General features: G+C 39.1%; 1 protein-coding gene across 2 annotated transcripts in view; it reads left to right on the top strand.

Annotated features, from left to right (window-relative positions):
• Window positions 1–377: 377 nt before the first annotated feature.
• The window catches only part of LOC137293722 (DNA repair protein RAD51 homolog 2-like), a 55,809-nt gene continuing 37,352 nt past the window's right edge, over window positions 378–18,834 (top strand). For both annotated transcript variants that reach the window (XM_067824431.1, XM_067824430.1), the window contains exons 1-6: window positions 378–512; window positions 893–1,006; window positions 1,944–2,057; window positions 3,886–4,013; window positions 4,418–4,537; window positions 8,392–8,575. In XM_067824431.1, the coding sequence (XP_067680532.1) occupies window positions 429–512; window positions 893–1,006; window positions 1,944–2,057; window positions 3,886–4,013; window positions 4,418–4,537; window positions 8,392–8,575 (744 nt within the window). In that variant the 5' untranslated portion in view covers window positions 378–428. The remainder of the gene's footprint in view (window positions 513–892; window positions 1,007–1,943; window positions 2,058–3,885; window positions 4,014–4,417; window positions 4,538–8,391; window positions 8,576–18,834) is intronic.

The following is an 18,834-nucleotide window of genomic DNA, read 5'->3' as shown; positions in this document are numbered from 1 at the left end:
AGGCGAGGACTATGTCATTACATGCCAGGGATGGGGTGGGGTCGATGGGTGATAAAACAGCTTGAAATGAAAAATCTAAAACTTTATTCCTAAATGCTATAGAGACACTATCCTGTTTCAGTAACTAAGGAGAGTTGTTGCTGTTGATCTCACAATGTCTTAACAGTGTTGGATTAAAATTGTTTCCTATACAATTTGTATGTCTATATTATTTTATTTTTCCTATTAGTTAAGAAAAGTAAATATAATATCCCAATAGAAAACAAGACAAACATCATTCAAAATACACACGTATGAATATGGAAGTTGGGTTCGAACATATTTCAGCATCTCTGAACTAATGCTATTTCTGGAAGAGGTCATGACAAACGAACATTTAAGTTACTTCCCTTGGCGAGGTTCCCGCTAGATTCGAAGATGTTAGAGCGATGTCGTCTAAACGATTGAAGCGACTTAATCTACCAAAGGAAGCTCTTGAAAAACTTACTCAGCATAATATTGGGTCGTGTCATGTAGGTGAAGCACCTATTTGTACATGTTTTGTATCACGTAATGAAAACGAATGCAGATTTTGACGTCAATGACTTATCAATAAAGGGGCGTAAGGATTTTATGGTGCTTTAACTATAAGATAAACAGTTACTCTTTACTTTGGTTTTCTTTAACACGAATATCAAAAATCCCTTTGATCACATTTTGTAATTTCATTTTGTCAAGTGAAGTGAATCATAACAGGTTTTATAAGGGTCCACAGTTTACTTGGTTCTGAAGCAGGTAATCAAGACCCATGCACATTCGAGTCATAACGCATGGTCGTTTCCACCAGCGCAAGCTTTAGGAATAATGATGCTGGTGAAGGCTGTGCAGTTTTCATGATTTTTACCTCTTTCAGGATGTGTTGTCACGATCGACACTGGAGTTGCTGAAACTAACAGGATGTGGCTACCCCACAGTTACGGACATCATTGACCAGTGCTGCCAGGCTTGCATACCCCCAGTTGTCACGGTCAGTTGCACAAGCACTGAACTCCTCAAACCCATGGCATCTCAAACACAGGGCTCCTCCAATATGGGACTCCTCAAACACAGGGTTACTCAAACATAGGGTTCCTCAAACAGGGCTTCTCAAACATAGGGTTCAGTGTTTGCGTTAACACAGAAACATGCATTTTTCACGCAAAAAAATAATAAAACCTCGCAAAAAAATATTTTGTGCGCGTTTTGGACACATAGATTCTGATCTACATAATATTAAAAATTACCGTAAAACTGCAACATATAGACAAAGAATCAGTTTTAACATGATTCAGAATTGTACTGAAAATTTCATGCGCAAGATTTGGACTACATATTTATAATTTTATTTATGCTGATCGAGTCCATCAGTCTATTTCAAAATCTGCTGTCTGTGGCCAAGTTATGGTTTTGGAAAATATAGCTTGTTATTTTATTATAATGACAAGTTGGACTTACTGGAACTGAGGGTTTTGCTTGTTTCTAGATCAGAATAAATGAACCTTTCACTGTAATGTGCTGATGACTTGTGATTATGTAGAATTTAATTATTATTTATTTTTATTTTTTTTTTTTTCTTGTGGTTTCATGACGATAAGTCAGGCCTTACTGAAAATGACTGTAGTTCTCATTTTAGGAGGAGAACTGCTGAACCATTGAATATTTCTTGATGAGCCTTTTTTTTTCAGCTCACTGAACGAGATTCTTGTGATGATTTTGGGTATTGGCAAATACAGAAGGGCATTATTTTCTTGTAGGTTTCAGATGTCCATTGGCGATGACCTAACTGTGGAGTATAAGCAGCCAAACCCAAAGCTGCAACAGTCCGAGGGGAAATATCATCTCCTAATTTTTGTGGTAGATATCATAAACGCTTTACTGGGCTTAGCATTGAAAAACAGCAAAATGATGCTTGTCATGTTTCACAGGGGATTCAACTATGGCAAGTCCGCCGTGAAAGCCAATCTGCTTTTCTTCCCACAACTTTAGCCGACCTAGACAAGGTCCTACATGGAGGACTGCCAACAGGAACTATCACAGAGGTGAGGTGGTCAAGGGGAGGTAACTCTTTCAGTTATTTTTTATTGGAGATAAGAGTATTTTGTGTTGTTGTGTGAATGTGATTACTTTCAATCGTAAAACTGAAGAAGACATTTGAAAATGGAAGGTCCAAATTGTGACAAATTCTCCAAAGTGCTAACAGGTGGAAAATGTGGTCTTTATGTGCCACATAGTGTTTTGATATGTTTACGTATGGGATGAACTGCGAAAAAAATTCAATTTTGTGAGAATGAACACTGAAATGTTACTAAGATTGTAGTAGTTCATTATCAATAGGATTTGTCTTTAGTCATCGAAACCAAGTACCCAGGTAGGTACGAGGGTTGGCTGAAAAGTTCTCAGCCTGAGTGGTTTTTCCCCACCAGGTAGAGACAGGTGTTTGCCGCCTATGAGGACAATCATTTAGTGAATCATAGACACAAGAACTACAAACGTATTAATAGTTTTATCTCAACTACAGCTCTTTTGGTAAACCTACCCTCTGAAATCATCAGAAATGGACAAAACTGAATACAGGGCAGTCATCAAGTACTTGCAAAAGAAAGGGATGTCCCCAACACAGATACATGCTGACATGGTCTCCACTCTAGGGGATGATGCTCCTTCATTTTCCACAGTAAAGAAGTGGGCTGCAGAATTTAAGCGTGGCAGACAAATCCTTGATGATGACCCACGCTCAGGAAGGCCTTCAACAGCAACCACTCCAGAAAACATCACGCGAGTGCTCGATATGTTGATGGATGATCGACGATTGACTACTCGACATATTGCTAGTGTAGTGGGCATCTCTCATGAGAGGGTTGAGCATATTATCACCAACGAATTAGGAATGACTAAAGTTTCTGCAAGATGGGTGCCAAAGCTCTTGACAGCAGAACAGAAACGTGTCAGGTTCCAGACGTCCCTTGGCAATTTGCGTCGTTTTGAAGCAGATCCCGATGATTTTGTGGCACGATTTGTAACCATGGATGAGACCTGGATACATCACTTTCAACCAGAAACAAAACTACAGTCAAAACAGTGGAAGCATCCTGATTCACCAGCTCCGAAGAAAGCCAAGTCTGTTCCTTCAGCTGGAAAGGTGATGGCATCAGTCTTTTGGGATTCCAGGGGTATTCTGCTCATTGATTATCTTGAAAAAGGTCAAACTATCAACGGCAGATAGTATGCTGATCTACTGAACCAGTTGCAAGAAGCAATCAAAGCCAAACGACGAGGGATGATCGCTAAAGGTGTCCTCTTCCACCAAGACAATGCGCCTGTTCAGAAATCGGTGGTGGCCATGTCAACAATCCGCGATTGTGGCTTTGAACTCATTGACCATCCTCCTTATTCACCTGATTTGGCTCCTTCTGACTTCCACCTGTTCCCCAAAATGAAAAAGGAACTCGCCGGTCGCCATTTTGCAAGTAATGATGACGTCATTTCCGCTGTGACTGATCTTTTTAGGGTAGCTGAAGAAGATTTCTTCCTGACTGGGATTCGGGCCTTGCAGCATCGCTGGCAAAAGTGTGTGAACTTGGAAGGGGACTATGTAGAAAAATAAATTACAAACGTGGACTTTGTAACTTTTTTTCACAGTGAGGCTTAGAACTTTTCAGCCAACCCTTGTACGGACACTTTACTCATTCTTGTCCTGATATAGATGTTTTTCAGTCCCAGCCCACTTAGACTCCATGTCACAATTTCTATAAGTATGATAAAAATATGATGTGACTCCTACTCATTTGCCCTCCTGACTGCATGAATGCCCAGTTCTACATTATGTCAAGCAGAAGTTCAATCTACTGACTGATTCCTGTTTTCCAGATCGCTGGGCCTTCAGGCTGTGGGAAGACCCAGTTCAGCATAATGTTAAGCGTCCTTTCGGCCATGTCGGGGGATTCAGACACATCAGTGATCTACATTGACACAGAAGGGGCTTTTAGTGCTGAGAGGTTTGTTTTTTGTCACCATCAGTTCACAAAGATTAACAAGTCTACATGAGACTTCCGTCCAGTCCTGTCAAGAACAAGTGTTTAATGTACTGCCGCGATCGGTGTACCCCTGATTTCAGTTGTTCGGTTGATATATTCAACACTGTCTTTCCTTGTATGTGTCATGATACATGTTCATGATGTATTCTGTCAAACTGATGTGAGGACTGGGAGACTGATCGCAAATGTGTTGTAAATCATATTGTTCAGAGTGGCCGATGTGTTTCAGAGGTTAATGAGCTGTTGAGGTAAATCAGTTGCCAGAGAACATGGAGTCTGCAAACACAGGGCACAACTAGTTGACATTTCTCTAGAGATAAGGCAGGAAAACTGAAAGGTAATATAGTACGTCATTTTCATTTCAGACTGGTAGAAGTAGCAAGATCGAAATTCCCATCACATTTTCAAAGTGAACAGGACATTGTGGATCTTGCAAGTCGGGTTCATGTTGACTCCATTCAGTCATGCATCAGTCTGATGAAAAGGTTGGTTCACTTATTCCATTGGCAAACAAATTTTAATTTTTCACAGGCATGCCATGATGACGATCCTTGCCAGGATAAGCCAAACCCTCTCTGCTGCCTATTATCTTAGATGACTTAAACATAGCAATAATGCACTTATATAGCACCTTATGTCCAACCAGTGCTGCTCAGTGACGCTTCAAGACCTGTCAAGGTCTGGGTTAGAAGTTTTATCTTGAGTAACCCATACTTATCATAAGGGGTGACTTCAATATTGGTGGTCAGTCTCTGTGACTTGGTTGACACATTTGGTTTGCTAGGGCATAGATGTCACTGTGTTGTCTGGTCCAGGGTTGATTATTTACAGACCACCACCATATATCAGGAATATTGCTAAGTGTTTGTTTTCAGGTAAACTAACTCACTCACTCACTCACTTACTCAGAGGCGCTTGATCACAGTGTTGCCTTATCCACACATTTTGTCTTCAGTCACATGTGCGGGGCAGTGCAGGAGCAGGATTATAATACCATTAGATCTCACATAGTTAAATATCATGATGGATTAAATTATCACTCCAGTCATACCAGAAGCTACCTTAATGGTCATTTTTGGTTTTTGGTTATCTACCTGAAATTTGTTGGACACAAACATAATTTTAAGTGTGACTTGACCCCATTGTACTTGAGGGAAGTTAAATTCTGATATTCATTATGGCCACTGGAGCAGCCGAGAAAGTTCCGAAAGCCAACAGTCCTGACTGTGAAGGTATCATGTGATATACTTACTTCTTTCTTCTCTAAATGATCTCAGAACATGTTGCAGGTTTATCATGTGATATACTTGCTTCTTTCTTCTCTAAATGATCTCAGAACATGTTGCAGGTTTATCATGTGATATACTTGCTTCTTTCTTCTCTAAATGATCTCAGAACGTGTTGCAGGTTTATCATGTGATATTCTTCTCTAAATGATTTCAGAACGTGTTGCAGGTTTATCACGTGACATACTTGCTTCTTTCTTCTCTAAATGATCTCAGGACATGTTGCAGATTTATCACGTGATATACTTGCTTCTTTCTTCTCTAAATGATCTCAGAACATGTTGCAGGTTTATCATGTGATATACTTACATCTTTCTTCTCTAAATGATTTCAGAACGTGTTGCAGGTTTATCACGTGACATGCTTGCTTGTTTCTTCTCTAAATGATCTCAGAACATGTTGCAGGTTTATCATGTGATATACTTGCTTCTTTCTTCTCTAAATGATCTCAGAACATGTTGCAGGTTTATCACGTGATATACTTACTTCTGTCTTCTCTAAATGATCTCAGAACGTGTTGCAGGTTTAGGCTTCAACAACTTATGTGGACTTATTGCAACAAGCTCTGCATGATTTCACGAGGATAAGTTGTATGTTAGGATAAGTGGATTATGTGATGTGTGAGATATAAAAAAGCTTTTTAAGTAAAGTACATGTATGTCAGCTTTCTGTGACAGTTGTACAAACAGTAGTTTGAGAGAAATATTCACTGTATAAACAATTATCAGCATTATTGCCCGTCTCTGACAAGGGGCGATACAGTTACCATAACTGTGCAATCGCTTGCCACTGATCCGGAACAAACTGTTAATTTTCCACCTCACCTCTCACAGATAAGCTATGATGAATATGTGTTAAACTCATACATATAAACTTTAAGAGAAGAGTTGACGCTTTCTACACATGGTCAGACTTGATGAATCCTTGAAGCTATGTCTCCTGATGTGAAAGATTGACTCTCAACCTCCATGATGAGCTCAGGACTTGGTGTGTTATGATATTTCTGAAATGAGGCATTTTATTCTCCGATTTGCTTTCTTATCATTAGCTCAATCTCACCCACATTTTTACCATAGAACTTCAAGTAAATTTGGCTTGTCAAAGTCCTGGGTAAAGTAGCCGTTGATTTAAAGAAGAAACTGAATTGTGGAAAATATGTTGCTTTGAGTTGGTTTGGTAATTAAGCATCTTGCTTAATTCTTGCTCTCCGGACCAGACAATGTAGCAGTGTCAGCCACCATGACAGAACTCAATTCCTTTCTCACATCGGGAAGGTTGGGTAGACAAGCATGGGTAAAATGTGTGAAGCCCATTTCTGGTATACCCTGCCATGATATTGCTTTAGTATTGATGAAATTGGCTTAAAAAACACCTCACTCACCGGCTCACTAGCCCACTCAGTCACAAGCTCACTCACAAGCTCGCTCACTCACTCACTCACTCACTCACTCACTCACTCACTCACTCACTCACTCACTCACTCACTCACTCACTCACTCACTCACTCACTCACTCACTCACTCACTCAAACAGCAAACAGAGTATAAATTATTACTTGGTTAGTAAGCCTTAATTGATCACTTACACACTAACTCTCTAGAACAGATCGTGAATTGTTATTTCATGGTAAGTGTGCCTTTATGTTCACTCACGCTTGAGAACAAAATATTAATTATTACCAGGTGTATGCCTGAACTGCCATGCTCCACTGTTGAAGATAGTTACATGATTCATATGAGCAATGAGCAGAAACATTTTGAAACACATGCTCCTTTCTTGTAATATTTGGCAAAATGGCAACAGATATCAAATTAAGTTGTTCTGGGTATTTGGGCATGAGATGATCACAGTCAACAATGTCATCATATGGTTGAAAGTCTCAGTTGAAATGAAAGTTTGGAATTAAAGTTACGTTTGTGTTTTCTAATTGTGTTCATTACAACTGAATATTTTATTTCTAGAAAATCACCCCACAACAGTATGAGTTGTACAAATGTGCCAGCAAATTGTACAAGAAGTTAACTGTAAATATAAACTACTGATGAAGTACCAGTTTCTCACAGATAGAAAAGGATTATTCTTTGACAGCAACCCTAATCAGGAAGGTGTATAAATGTCTATATTCCCCATCTCTCCAGTCTGCAAAATGATAACCGAAGACTCAGCACAGTAGCATCTCTCCACCACTTACCTATGTTTACACTCCACGCCCTAGTGTGTACCTGCCCCCTGATAAGCTGCTATTTTGGCCCCTAACACAAGGGGGCCAGTGTGGGAGAAGGAGTGGTATTCCACAGGTATCTGTATCAGACAGGTATCGCCCAGCAGCCTTTGGCAGACCACCACCATGGAATAATGAGGAAAGCTTTGCAAAACTGATCTTATAAACCTGATTTCCCAGTATACATTGATTACCTGTTCTCTGATCAAAAAGTCTTAAGACTGAATTCATATCTCTATATAACCCATGTTTGTATCTGATTTACAATCTTTCCCTTGAGACTCACCATGTGGTTAAATGTAAATGAAAATGTAGAGGAGTGTGCAGCCCCTTCACCTTGTTTCTGCACTTTGGTGCTAGTGTTGTTTTTACTTACCAGACAAAATATAAACTGCTTGTCCTGTCAGCAGCATGTTTGCTGTATTTTGTCTTCAAGATTGTGTGCAGCTGATGTAGACCATGACTGTCATCAACACATAGGACAATGGTCAGGTACTGGGAGGCGGATATGTAAATTTACAGAATCTTAACAGAGAGAAAAAAATATCAAGAATGGGTTGCTGGTGATGGAGTAAATACATGGAAAAATATAAATACCTTTCCAGTGATGATGTGTGATGCACAATGTGTAAAGCGACCATTTTGGATTTACTGTATGCTCCACCTGTCCTTGAATAGAAACAGCAAACAACCTCACTCACTTACCAGAGGATTGATCCAAGCACAGTGGTATGACCAGGGTGAGAGAATTTACTTACAGAAGTAAAGTTATTAATATCAATTTGTGATATTTATATTTTTGCCATGCTTTAAAAATTCAAACTTTTTGCAGGTTGAAAAGTTTGGAGGAAGACATTATCACTAAGAAAGTTAAACTGATCGTGGTGGACTCTATTGCCTCCCTGGTGCGGAAGGAATTCAGTACAACCGTTGGTCGGAATCTGACAGACCGCACCAACTTCCTGTCTCAGGAGGCAGCCATCTTGAAATATGTCGCAGAGGTTTTCTCCATCCCAGTGAGTAGAAGGGAATACTAAAAAGGGTTTTGCAGTTTAGAATATTTCAGGCCCAAAACAAAGTAAATATACTTCCACCATTCATACTTGAAACAAACTGGTACGTTGAAGCTTGGGGATTTCATCAGTGAGTAAAGTACTAAATATCATTGGACATTGGACATTGGACATCATTGGACCTGTGTTCATTGTGGACATTGTACATCATTGGACCTGTGTTCATTGAGAACATTGTACATCACTGGACCTGTGTTCATTGAGGACATTGTACATCACTGGACCTGTATTCATTGAGAGTATCTTACATCATTGGACCTGTGCTCATTGAGAACAGATTCTATCTAGAATATTCCATCAATGATTGTAATATCAGTCTGTCATTCACAAGCTTAACTCCACCCACTGAGATGAGTGGCAATGCCCATCAAGATTTTATCATTTATGCTAATGTCAGTGAGAGATACCAAGCTGTCATGGGTGATATTATTGTATATATCTACATGGGTGTTATTGACGTATGTCTGGGTGGTGTTGATAAATACTGCTATATGTGTACACTGATGTTAAGACCACAGTGACCCTCTTGTTCACAAACCAAGGCAAATCTGAAATCATCTTCAAATACAGGTGGCATGAAGTTTTTGACTGTTTGCATCCCATAGGGTTAAAATGACAAAAGGACAAGTGGAAGATAAACATATGAAAAACTCTGGAAAATACAAATACCAAGTGAAGATTATATATGATTAAAAATATGATAGCTAAAAACATTGTGTTGATCAATGCAATGCTTGATGGGCAGATATAGATAATAACATGGCAAATAGGCCTCACACTGGAGACACACTTTTGTCATGATCAACATGCTGGGATCTGTCATTGAAATTTGTAACCATGAAGTGCACCAGTATTAGATGTCATAAAGAATCTGATGATGATTCAGAAGTATTTTAAAATTTTCATGCAATGCAATATTATATAGGTCGATATTTTAATTTCTCTGTGTTGATACTGTTAGCAGTACAAGTTTACAAGCTAAAGTATTGGGAATGTTTTGGTCCGGTTTGGCGAAAACAACATTCATTCACCCGAAAAGAGGCATATTTATGTCTGTACTTGTCTAGAATAGTCTTTGTGCTGCAGACATATATCAGTGTTTTGATGTGACAGACGTGTTATCTGTGCTGCACCTCTCAGTCCCAGACTCACCTACATATATATCTGTATACCGCAGTAATCAGACCTTGCTTACCAGGCCGCCATCAACATGCGATGTTTACTGTCTGAGTAGAGGAAGTCACCTCATACAGTCTGTCTGGCCATTCTGTGAACGTCATCCTGTTTCAAGTGCACCGCATATCTGATACGTGACCGAATACTTGAAACCATTGTACTCCATTCATCGTTGTAGGGGCTGTCTCAAAATATATTTACACTTTTTGTCCCTCACAACGCATTTTGCGGGGGGGATGAAAATGCACCCTGTCTGTCCATCCGTCCTTGCACATTTATCTTTTCCGGAGCCAAACTTTAAAACCATTCAGTATTTCTTCACCAAACTTGGCACATAGATAGATTTGGTTGTGTATTAGTGCCTTTTGGTAGTTTGGGTATACTTAATAAAATATTTTTCGCGTTTCCATAGTAACCAGTGTGACTTGAACTGAAATTGGAGGTAATACGGGGGATATTGATGACTCTGTCTTCTTGTTTTGACTATATTCTGGAGTATTTGTTGTATCTACTCTATTTGTCTTGATGTTGATCTATGTGTCCTCTGTACGAAACTCTTCCAAAGTATTCATCATGCTGATGTGACATTTGGTGAACATGTTCTGTATGCCCCTCGGTATACCAAAGAGAATTTCTGTTTAACTATTTCAAAATAAACATAATCAACATTACATTGCCATACCGAATTCGTGATTAAGCAAACCTTTGTTTTGAAATATTTAGAAGATTTGATTGACATCCTACCTTCTTGTGACAGCTGATACAGCTTAAGAAGTCCAATCATGTTCCGAGAAGCATGCTTGACGTCTGTTACATAAGTTGTTCTGACCATGTAGGGCCAAGCAGTCAAAGGTGTGTCTGTATGTAGATCAGTGTCCTGTGGGACCTTGCATTTTCTTCCCAATTAATGTTTAATTGAAAAAATTACTCAAAGTAGTTTAAAACATACTCACTAGCTGACGTACTGTTTCATGCCTGAATTCATAACTCAGATGTAAGGGCTGACATGATAGAAGAAATGATAGGGGAAGGTATTTCTTCTGCTAATTACCAGCAAGTACCTGACTCTGAAAGTATGGGTTTGAATCCTGGATGAGGCTCAACCCTCCAGAATTACTAGAATTTGTACTTTACTAAGAAAATGTAATCCCAAATATAACATATGTTACAGTATTACCACATACCAAAACTCTAAATGAATATATCAGTTTTACGAGACTAGGCCATTACTACATATCATCCCCAAGTTACCTGTACTTCAGGTGTATACAGATGACCTGTTCCATTACAGTGTCAGTCAGTGCTTGCAGTGACATCTGATGTTAAAAATAGTTACATGGTACGGATGTTAGTTTTCCTGGATGTGAGTCAACAGGTATACCTGCCACCTAGATAGCCACTTGATTAGTTGCAATCAGCATTGATGTTTAATATTTTCACACAAATCACACAAGTGAACTTCATGCTGAGATCTAATGAAATTCACCAATGATGTCATGAAAAGAAGAAACTAACAGACCAAAGTTCAACTCCCCAGTTTCAGAAGTTTGCAAAACACAAGGAAAACAATTCAAAATTTTAAATACAGCCAAGACATGAAACAAATGTTGAACCCTTGACTAACTTACCCAGTTGTATTCCATGTATGCAAGATGGCTAAATATTGTTTTATTACAACTGGAGAAATATGGTATCATCATTGGTTCTGTGGGCTCTGAGGGGAATATGTTTGTGACAGACAAAAGATGATACTTGGTTAATATTTAGTGAAAAGAGCAAAAATAGCAATTTTCTATTGCCCTTTTCCATGAACACGACGACAGGGAGAAACGTTCTGTCAAAAGCTGGATGGAAGAGATCCACCTTCAGAGCCCTTCTCTTTTGGAACTTGCTCCCAAAGACAACTTTTTGCTTTGACACTGTCAATGGGAAAATTTTTAAGAATTAGAAAAACATTACTGTAGCAAAATTCTGTTTTAGGTGCTGAATTTTGTATGTCTTGTATATGTATGACGGATGTTAAATAGTGTGTTTTATTGATTAATTATGCTGGAAGTGAATGTGTAAAAAACTGTGTCCAGTTGGTTAATCAATGCACCAGTACTGACCTATGTCACATACATTGTCTGTGACTGAGAGATATGGGTATATATTTCCCAGCAGTTTGTGGGTGACTGTGTGGTGTGATGTCCATGTTCTAGAGTGTCTGCTGGCTGACCTAGCAAAGTGCTTGAAGTGTTAGCCATTATCTCACATCATGGCCAGACAATGGTAGATAATCAGCCAGCCGGTAGATAATGCAGACAATGGTGATAGCATATGGGACTGTAAATCGGGCACTATATTCCTCATTGACGTTTTGCCATTTGGTGTCATCATGAAAATGGGGGGAGGAGGATGGAGATTTAGCTCCCTTTACAAGGAGCAGGATTTGATATATTGAGCATGGTGGGAGATGACACAGATTTAGGCCACTTTACAGGAAACAGGATCTGCATAACACACTCTGCTTCTTCAGCCATGAGTACAAAGGATCCATCTGTTTGACCTGGAAATCTCAGTGCATGATCATTCATGTTACAGTAAATTATACATCAGTACATGTAATAATTCGGAAACTGGATATTTTGATAGAATATCGGATGTTTACTGATAACAAATTTAAAACCCGTAGGAAAGGATTAAAAGAAATCCAATAGACAAATTTTAGTAGTTTTTCAGAAATCATTTTTCTAAATTATGAGCAAGCTAAAAATCACTGACATGGAATAGATAGGAACCCTGGTAACCAGATTCTTGGGGCAAGGGTGGAAGATTTTTGTTTGAAGTTTTTCCCTTACATTAAGATATTTGTATAAGTAAGAGTCCTAATGCATTATATATGCTATTTGTGGATGTTCCAGTTTGGACTGATTGTATCTGGGAGCTGAGTTGTATGATTGTATATTGATTTCGAAAATGACTTTGACAGTCACCATGCATTATGAATTTCATGCAAGCATGTTTTTTGTGGAAGCATTTTGAGGTGAATGGGTGAATGAGTTTAGTTTTATGCTGCACCAAGCAATATTCCAGCTATATGGCAGCGGTCTGTAAATAATCGAGTCTGGAACAAACAATCCAGTTACCAACAGCAAGAGCATCAATCTTCCTAACTGGGAACTGATGATATCTGTCAACCAAGTAAGCAAGGCTGACCACTCAATCCAGTTGCAGCCCCTTACGTTGCGTGGATTACTGAAAACTAATGGTCTTACCCTGTTCCTTCATGGGTAACAAGCATTTTGTGGTGAACATGTTTGGGATATAATTAAAAATTTACTTTGAATGTATTTGTGTGGTTACTCAGTGGTGAACACCGTCACAGAGTGACAGACATGCCCCAGTGTAGTGTTACCTTGACAACATCCAGGAGCCACACACAGTGACAGACATGCCCCAGTGTAGTGTTACCTTGACAACATCCAGGAGCCACACACAGTGACAGACATGCCCCAGTGTAGTGTTACCTTGACAACATCCAGGAGCCACACACAGTGACAGACATGCCCCTGTGTAGTGTTACCTTGACAACATCCAGGAGCCACACACAGTGACAGACATGCCCCAGTGTAGTGTTACCTTGACAACATCCAGGAGCCACACACAGTGACAGACATGCCCCAGTGTAGTGTTACCTTGACAACATCCAGGAGCCACACACAGTGACAGACATGCCCCAGTGTAGTGTTACCTTGACAACATCCAGGAGCCACACACAGTGACAGACATGCCCCTGTGTAGTGTTACCTTGACAACATCCAGGAGCCACACACAGTGACAGACATGCCCCTGTGTAGTGTTACCTTGACAACATCCAGGAGCCACACACAGTGACAGACATGCCCCTGTGTAGTGTTACCTTGACAACATCCAGGAGCCACACACAGTGACAGACATGCCCCAGTGTAGTGTTACCTTGACAACATCCAGGAGCCACACACAGTGACAGACATGCCCCAGTGTAGTGTTACCTTGACAACATTCAGGAGCCACACACAGTGACAGACATGCCCCAGTGTAGTGTTACCTTGACAACATCCAGGAGCCACACACAGTGACAGACATGCCCTAGTGTAGTGTTACCTTGACAACATCCAGGAGCCACACACAGTGACAGACATGCCCCAGTGTAGTGTTACCTTGACAACATCCAGGAGCCACACACAGTGACAGACATGCCCTAGTGTAGTGTTACCTTGACAACATCCAGGAGCCACACACAGTGACAGACATGCCCTAGTGTAGTGTTACCTTGACAACATCCAGGAGCCACACACAGTGACAGACATGCCCCAGTTTTGTGTTACCTTGACAACATCCAGGAGCCACTGAGTGGTCGTCCATCGTACATGTCTCAGATGTACATAACAGTCAACAAGCACTCTCAACAATGGCACTGTCTGTCAAGAAACCAGGGATAGAATGATTAGGAGTATGTTTTTTTATACTCCTTAAACCACTGCACAAAGCTCATTTAGCTTACATGTGTCTTTTATAGAACTCCAGAGGTGTACATCTCATTTTTTGTGTTTGTATTTTATGTTTTTTTGTATATTTAGAGACATTTGAACTCACATAAATTTTGTTGAATATCTCTATGATGATAGTGAAATAGTGGATTAAGTCTACCCACTTCCCCACTAAAACTGTTCAACAGATTTGATTATGCTCATACATATGTTCCATTGGGACTCGAAAGGTGTGCATATCATAATTGTATACATGTTTATTGAACTTGTTCATTAATTTTGTTCAATTATTGTTCAATTATATCAGAATAGGTTGTGTTATCTATCCCCTCAGCACATTGTTTTTAGTATTTTCAAGTACTTCAGTGGGACTCTAAATGTGTTAGCTTTTAACCTACCATATTGAATATGTTCCAGAATATGCCAAAACTTACTTTAGCTTCTACAGCAGTCTATTGCTTTCACTTGCCTCCACAGTGATATTACTATTGCTAGTTTATTTACCCTTGTATAATGAACCCTAATGCTATAGGTAAGCAAAAACAACATATGTGCCAGTATTTTTTCTTGTGTCACAACGAAGACATTCACATTGCCTTAACCAGTCTATTGCTTCTTGTGAAAGAATCAGCTTCAACTGCTCGTCTGAGGCAAAGTTGTCTCCCTTTGACCAGTGATACTAGTTATCTGGCTGCGTTATCAAACCAGGGAGCATGTAGTCGGCCATCACTGATGCTGCCACCAGTTGACAAGGTGAAGTTAGGATTGTTGCATGAATGACTGTCATTGGAAACAGAAATAAGGCCAGTCATATTTTTTCAAGAGTAAGCACAAAAAAAAAAAAAAAGCTCACTTGAAAAGTATTTAAAGGTCACATGCAACCAAAAATACAGACATATTTAAAACACAATTATCACTTATTCATGACATACAATATGCATTGCTGATTGTGAAAATAACAAATAAACAAAATTATGAATCAAAATTGCAAATCAGAAGTGCAATATTTGTACTTGGGTTTACTTCTCTCGAAATGAAGCACCCGGGGGACCAAACACGGTCAAAGTAGGTGGGTGGGCACTCATGTGCAACAAGAAATTTTCATTGGCTGGTTCATTTGCTGATACGCAGAAGGCTCATTGTGTGCGTACAGAGAAGATCTGTTTGATTGGCATTTCAGAAGTATGGTGACTAATAAGAAATTTGGATAACAACTTCTTTTATTGTATATGATGTGATGTTTCGGTATGGATTCATATACCATTGTCAAGCAAGAATGATAATGGTTCAAGAATCCATACCGAAACGTACCATCATATACAGTAGAAGAGATTGTTATCCATAGAAAATGTGTATAGAGATGTTTGGTTCTGCATTTCCATTCGATCCAATCAAGGAGACTCAAAGATTCTAATCAACAAGTACTGAAATGGTGAACTGCTGCATGGCTGGAAACTGTCGTTCATCCAAGTACAAAGCAGAACTTGAAAGTGACAATCTGAGTTTGCACAGGTTTCTGTTGGATCCAGTCATCCGGGAAAAATGGATGCAGTTTGTTTGCAACCCACAGATATAATAACATGTCATGTGTACAAGTGTCACACCTGCCTGTCCGTGATGTTACATAATGTGACAGAGACAGAACCCAGGTGCACAAGCCATGAAGCAAGGTATCCTGTTTATGATGTACAGCCTGATAGGTGTTAAGTTCAAATGGCATGTGGTCAATGATTGAGGTTGTGTATTGCATATTGCCAATAGCAGGAGGCAGACACACAGGTGTCATTAAAACAGACATTGAGTTTTGTCAGTGACAGAGGCAGCTTGTCACAATCAACATGTTTCCACAGACATGTACTAAAACATTTCAGTGTTCATACCGTGCATTTTTTAGCTATAAAATTAGACTTCCTACTCTCTGCTTTCTTAAAAACTTGGTTTGCAAGTCTGCAAGTCTGCAGTGTACACTTATTACTGCAGACCCAAGATGTTTGTAATCACAAGAAACATCTCTTGTTCTCCAACTTCGACCATTGCGGCAATCCTTGCACACATCACTTGCTGTGTTTTCACTCAGGCACCTTCCAGGTTCAAGCCGTGTGAACCTAATCACTGTGCATGCCTTATGGGCATAGCACAGCACAGGTGTTGAAACCGCTTTTTCCCCCAGCACTGGGGGAAAATTAGTGAATCGTTTGAACTGCGATTTCGCTGGCTTTGTGTCATTGCTTTATTTTTCAATTTATAAGTTGAATTTGCAATTTTGATAGTTTGTCCATACTGAATGGTCTCAGAATCTGCAAAGTTGTGTTTTGTTTTGCGTGTGATCTTTAATCCTAATTTTAAGATATATGGGAGTGAGACTTTGACTACACATGGCAGTTTATTGAACACTTAATATATAACAATATTCGTGTTAGAAATCAGTGCTTCAAGCACCTCAACTTGGAAAACTGTGCCTTGAAAAACTCATGTGTTTTGTTGCTCTGAATGGTCCTTTTTTAATTTTTTTTCTCCCCTCCAGCCTTTACGTTTTATGAGGACAAAAATCCTGATACAATAAAAATTGGTCTGGCTTAAAGGGTCTTTTGTTACGTTAAAAACAAACCAAAATGCAAGTCCCAAGATTAGAACATCTGACAAGTTACCCTCAACTAATGATTAACATGTCTCCAACTGATGCAGTAAATTACTGGCAACTTTCAGATGATACAATTTGATAACAACACTCAATTAAATTCAAAATCAATCTCAAAGCAAATGGTTATTTTTGTTTCTATAGTAGGATTCTTGTCATTTCTTGTCAGAAAGGAGGTATTAGCCATCAATTATTGGACACACAGATAACATGGTATATAACCAATGATTGATGATTAACTGCCAACAACAGATTGTTACAAAACCACAGTCTTCTTTACATTGGTGGCATTCTGTAATCAGTGAAAATTATAAGTACTTCTGTATACTTGGAGGCCAAATTACTGCAATATGTTTTTTGCCTTGGTGTAAGTTTATAGGAAACTGACTTTAGTTATTAGGGTCTGTATCCTCCATATATTCCATGTTTTGTTAGATTATATCAGGTCTATCTTTCTGCGTAGTTGTCACTCAATAAAGAGCAGCTCCTGATGCCAGAGATTCCTAGTTGTAACTCACTAATGTTTTATAAAGCAAAGCAGCCATACTTTTCACCATGCACACACCAGATATTGTACAAAATAGAACATGAATGAGAATCACACAGAAGAAAATATGCTCCATAAAAAAGGTCTAATGGGAAGAGTAAGTCAATATGGCTGTCATCAGAAAATGGTAAATGAAATCTCAAGGCCAATTTGAAATATATCAATCTCACAAATAAATGTTCTTGCAGCCTGTAATTGGGGGCACATTATCATTAAGAAGATCCACGTTTCAGGTTTAGTAATTGTGGCCATTTTTTTGTGAAAGTCAAGTGGTTTACAAAAGATTACTTCCAGATCTTGTAGTCATTAACAATCAGTTATCATTCGTTGTCTGCGAGAGAAAGGCAATTACATGGAAGTTGTGACTGCTTAGGAGGGACGGTGTGGATTTCAAAGCATTGACAGTACAGAGTTATCTCCCCTCTAGCCTCCTGCTGCGGATAGGTGAACATAGAAATGATAAAGAATTCTAATTAGAAACCGGTGGAAAATAAAGATGACACAAGCTGCTGATATTTGGAGAAAAAGTGATTTTATATGTGAGGGGAATGTTTCATAAATTGAATGCTATTTCCTCCTCAAACTTCATTTCCTTAGGTAAATATGTGAATTACGTTAGTCCGAAATTTTCCAGTGTCATTGTGAATAGAGTGATAAATTTGAAGTTCTCAGAGATTTTGTATCTGAGGTCATTTTAGTTTCTTGCATTTTGCAAGAGAGCGTTTGGTATATGACTCCAGAACAGGGACCTGCCCATGTTGTAAGGCCTTGCATCCTATGGGGATAGTGTTGATACAAAGTCAGTCCTGCATGGTTAAATAGATGGGACAGGTAAAGTGTGCAACCTTCCTGATTGAGTTCATTGTGGAGGTACAATGTGCAACTGAATGGTTGTGTTGATTGTGGCTTGAGGTAGTGTGTGCTACTGCTGCAGATTGTGTTATGTTCAAGTATCTATCTTACCTAATAATTTTTGAAGTTATCTCAATAATCAGACATGAGTGAACAATAACTATTGAAATTTGATAAACAAATTTTCCAGTACAAGTTTAAGAGAATTACCGACAGAAAATCCTCTCTTATCACTGAAACTGAATGTATATGGAAGTCGTTCACAAACCAAAAAACACCAAACCATTGTTGACACCACCCCTCCACCTGTGTCTGTTGACTACAAGATATGTGAAAACAAAATTTACTGTGTTACAACAAAGACAGTTTTCTTGATTGCTAATTAAGAGCAGTTCTCATCATGTTTAACATATGTATTGTTATCAGGAAGACATTATTCCCCTGTAATAACATCTCTAAGAGATAAGGTCATGATTTC

This window comes from Haliotis asinina, chromosome 8 (genome assembly GCF_037392515.1).
Source record: "Haliotis asinina isolate JCU_RB_2024 chromosome 8, JCU_Hal_asi_v2, whole genome shotgun sequence".
Classification (NCBI taxonomy): Eukaryota; Metazoa; Mollusca; class Gastropoda; order Lepetellida; family Haliotidae; genus Haliotis; species Haliotis asinina.
The sequence above is the reverse complement of the archived record's forward strand: the minus strand, read 5'-3'. Positions and strand labels throughout refer to the sequence as shown.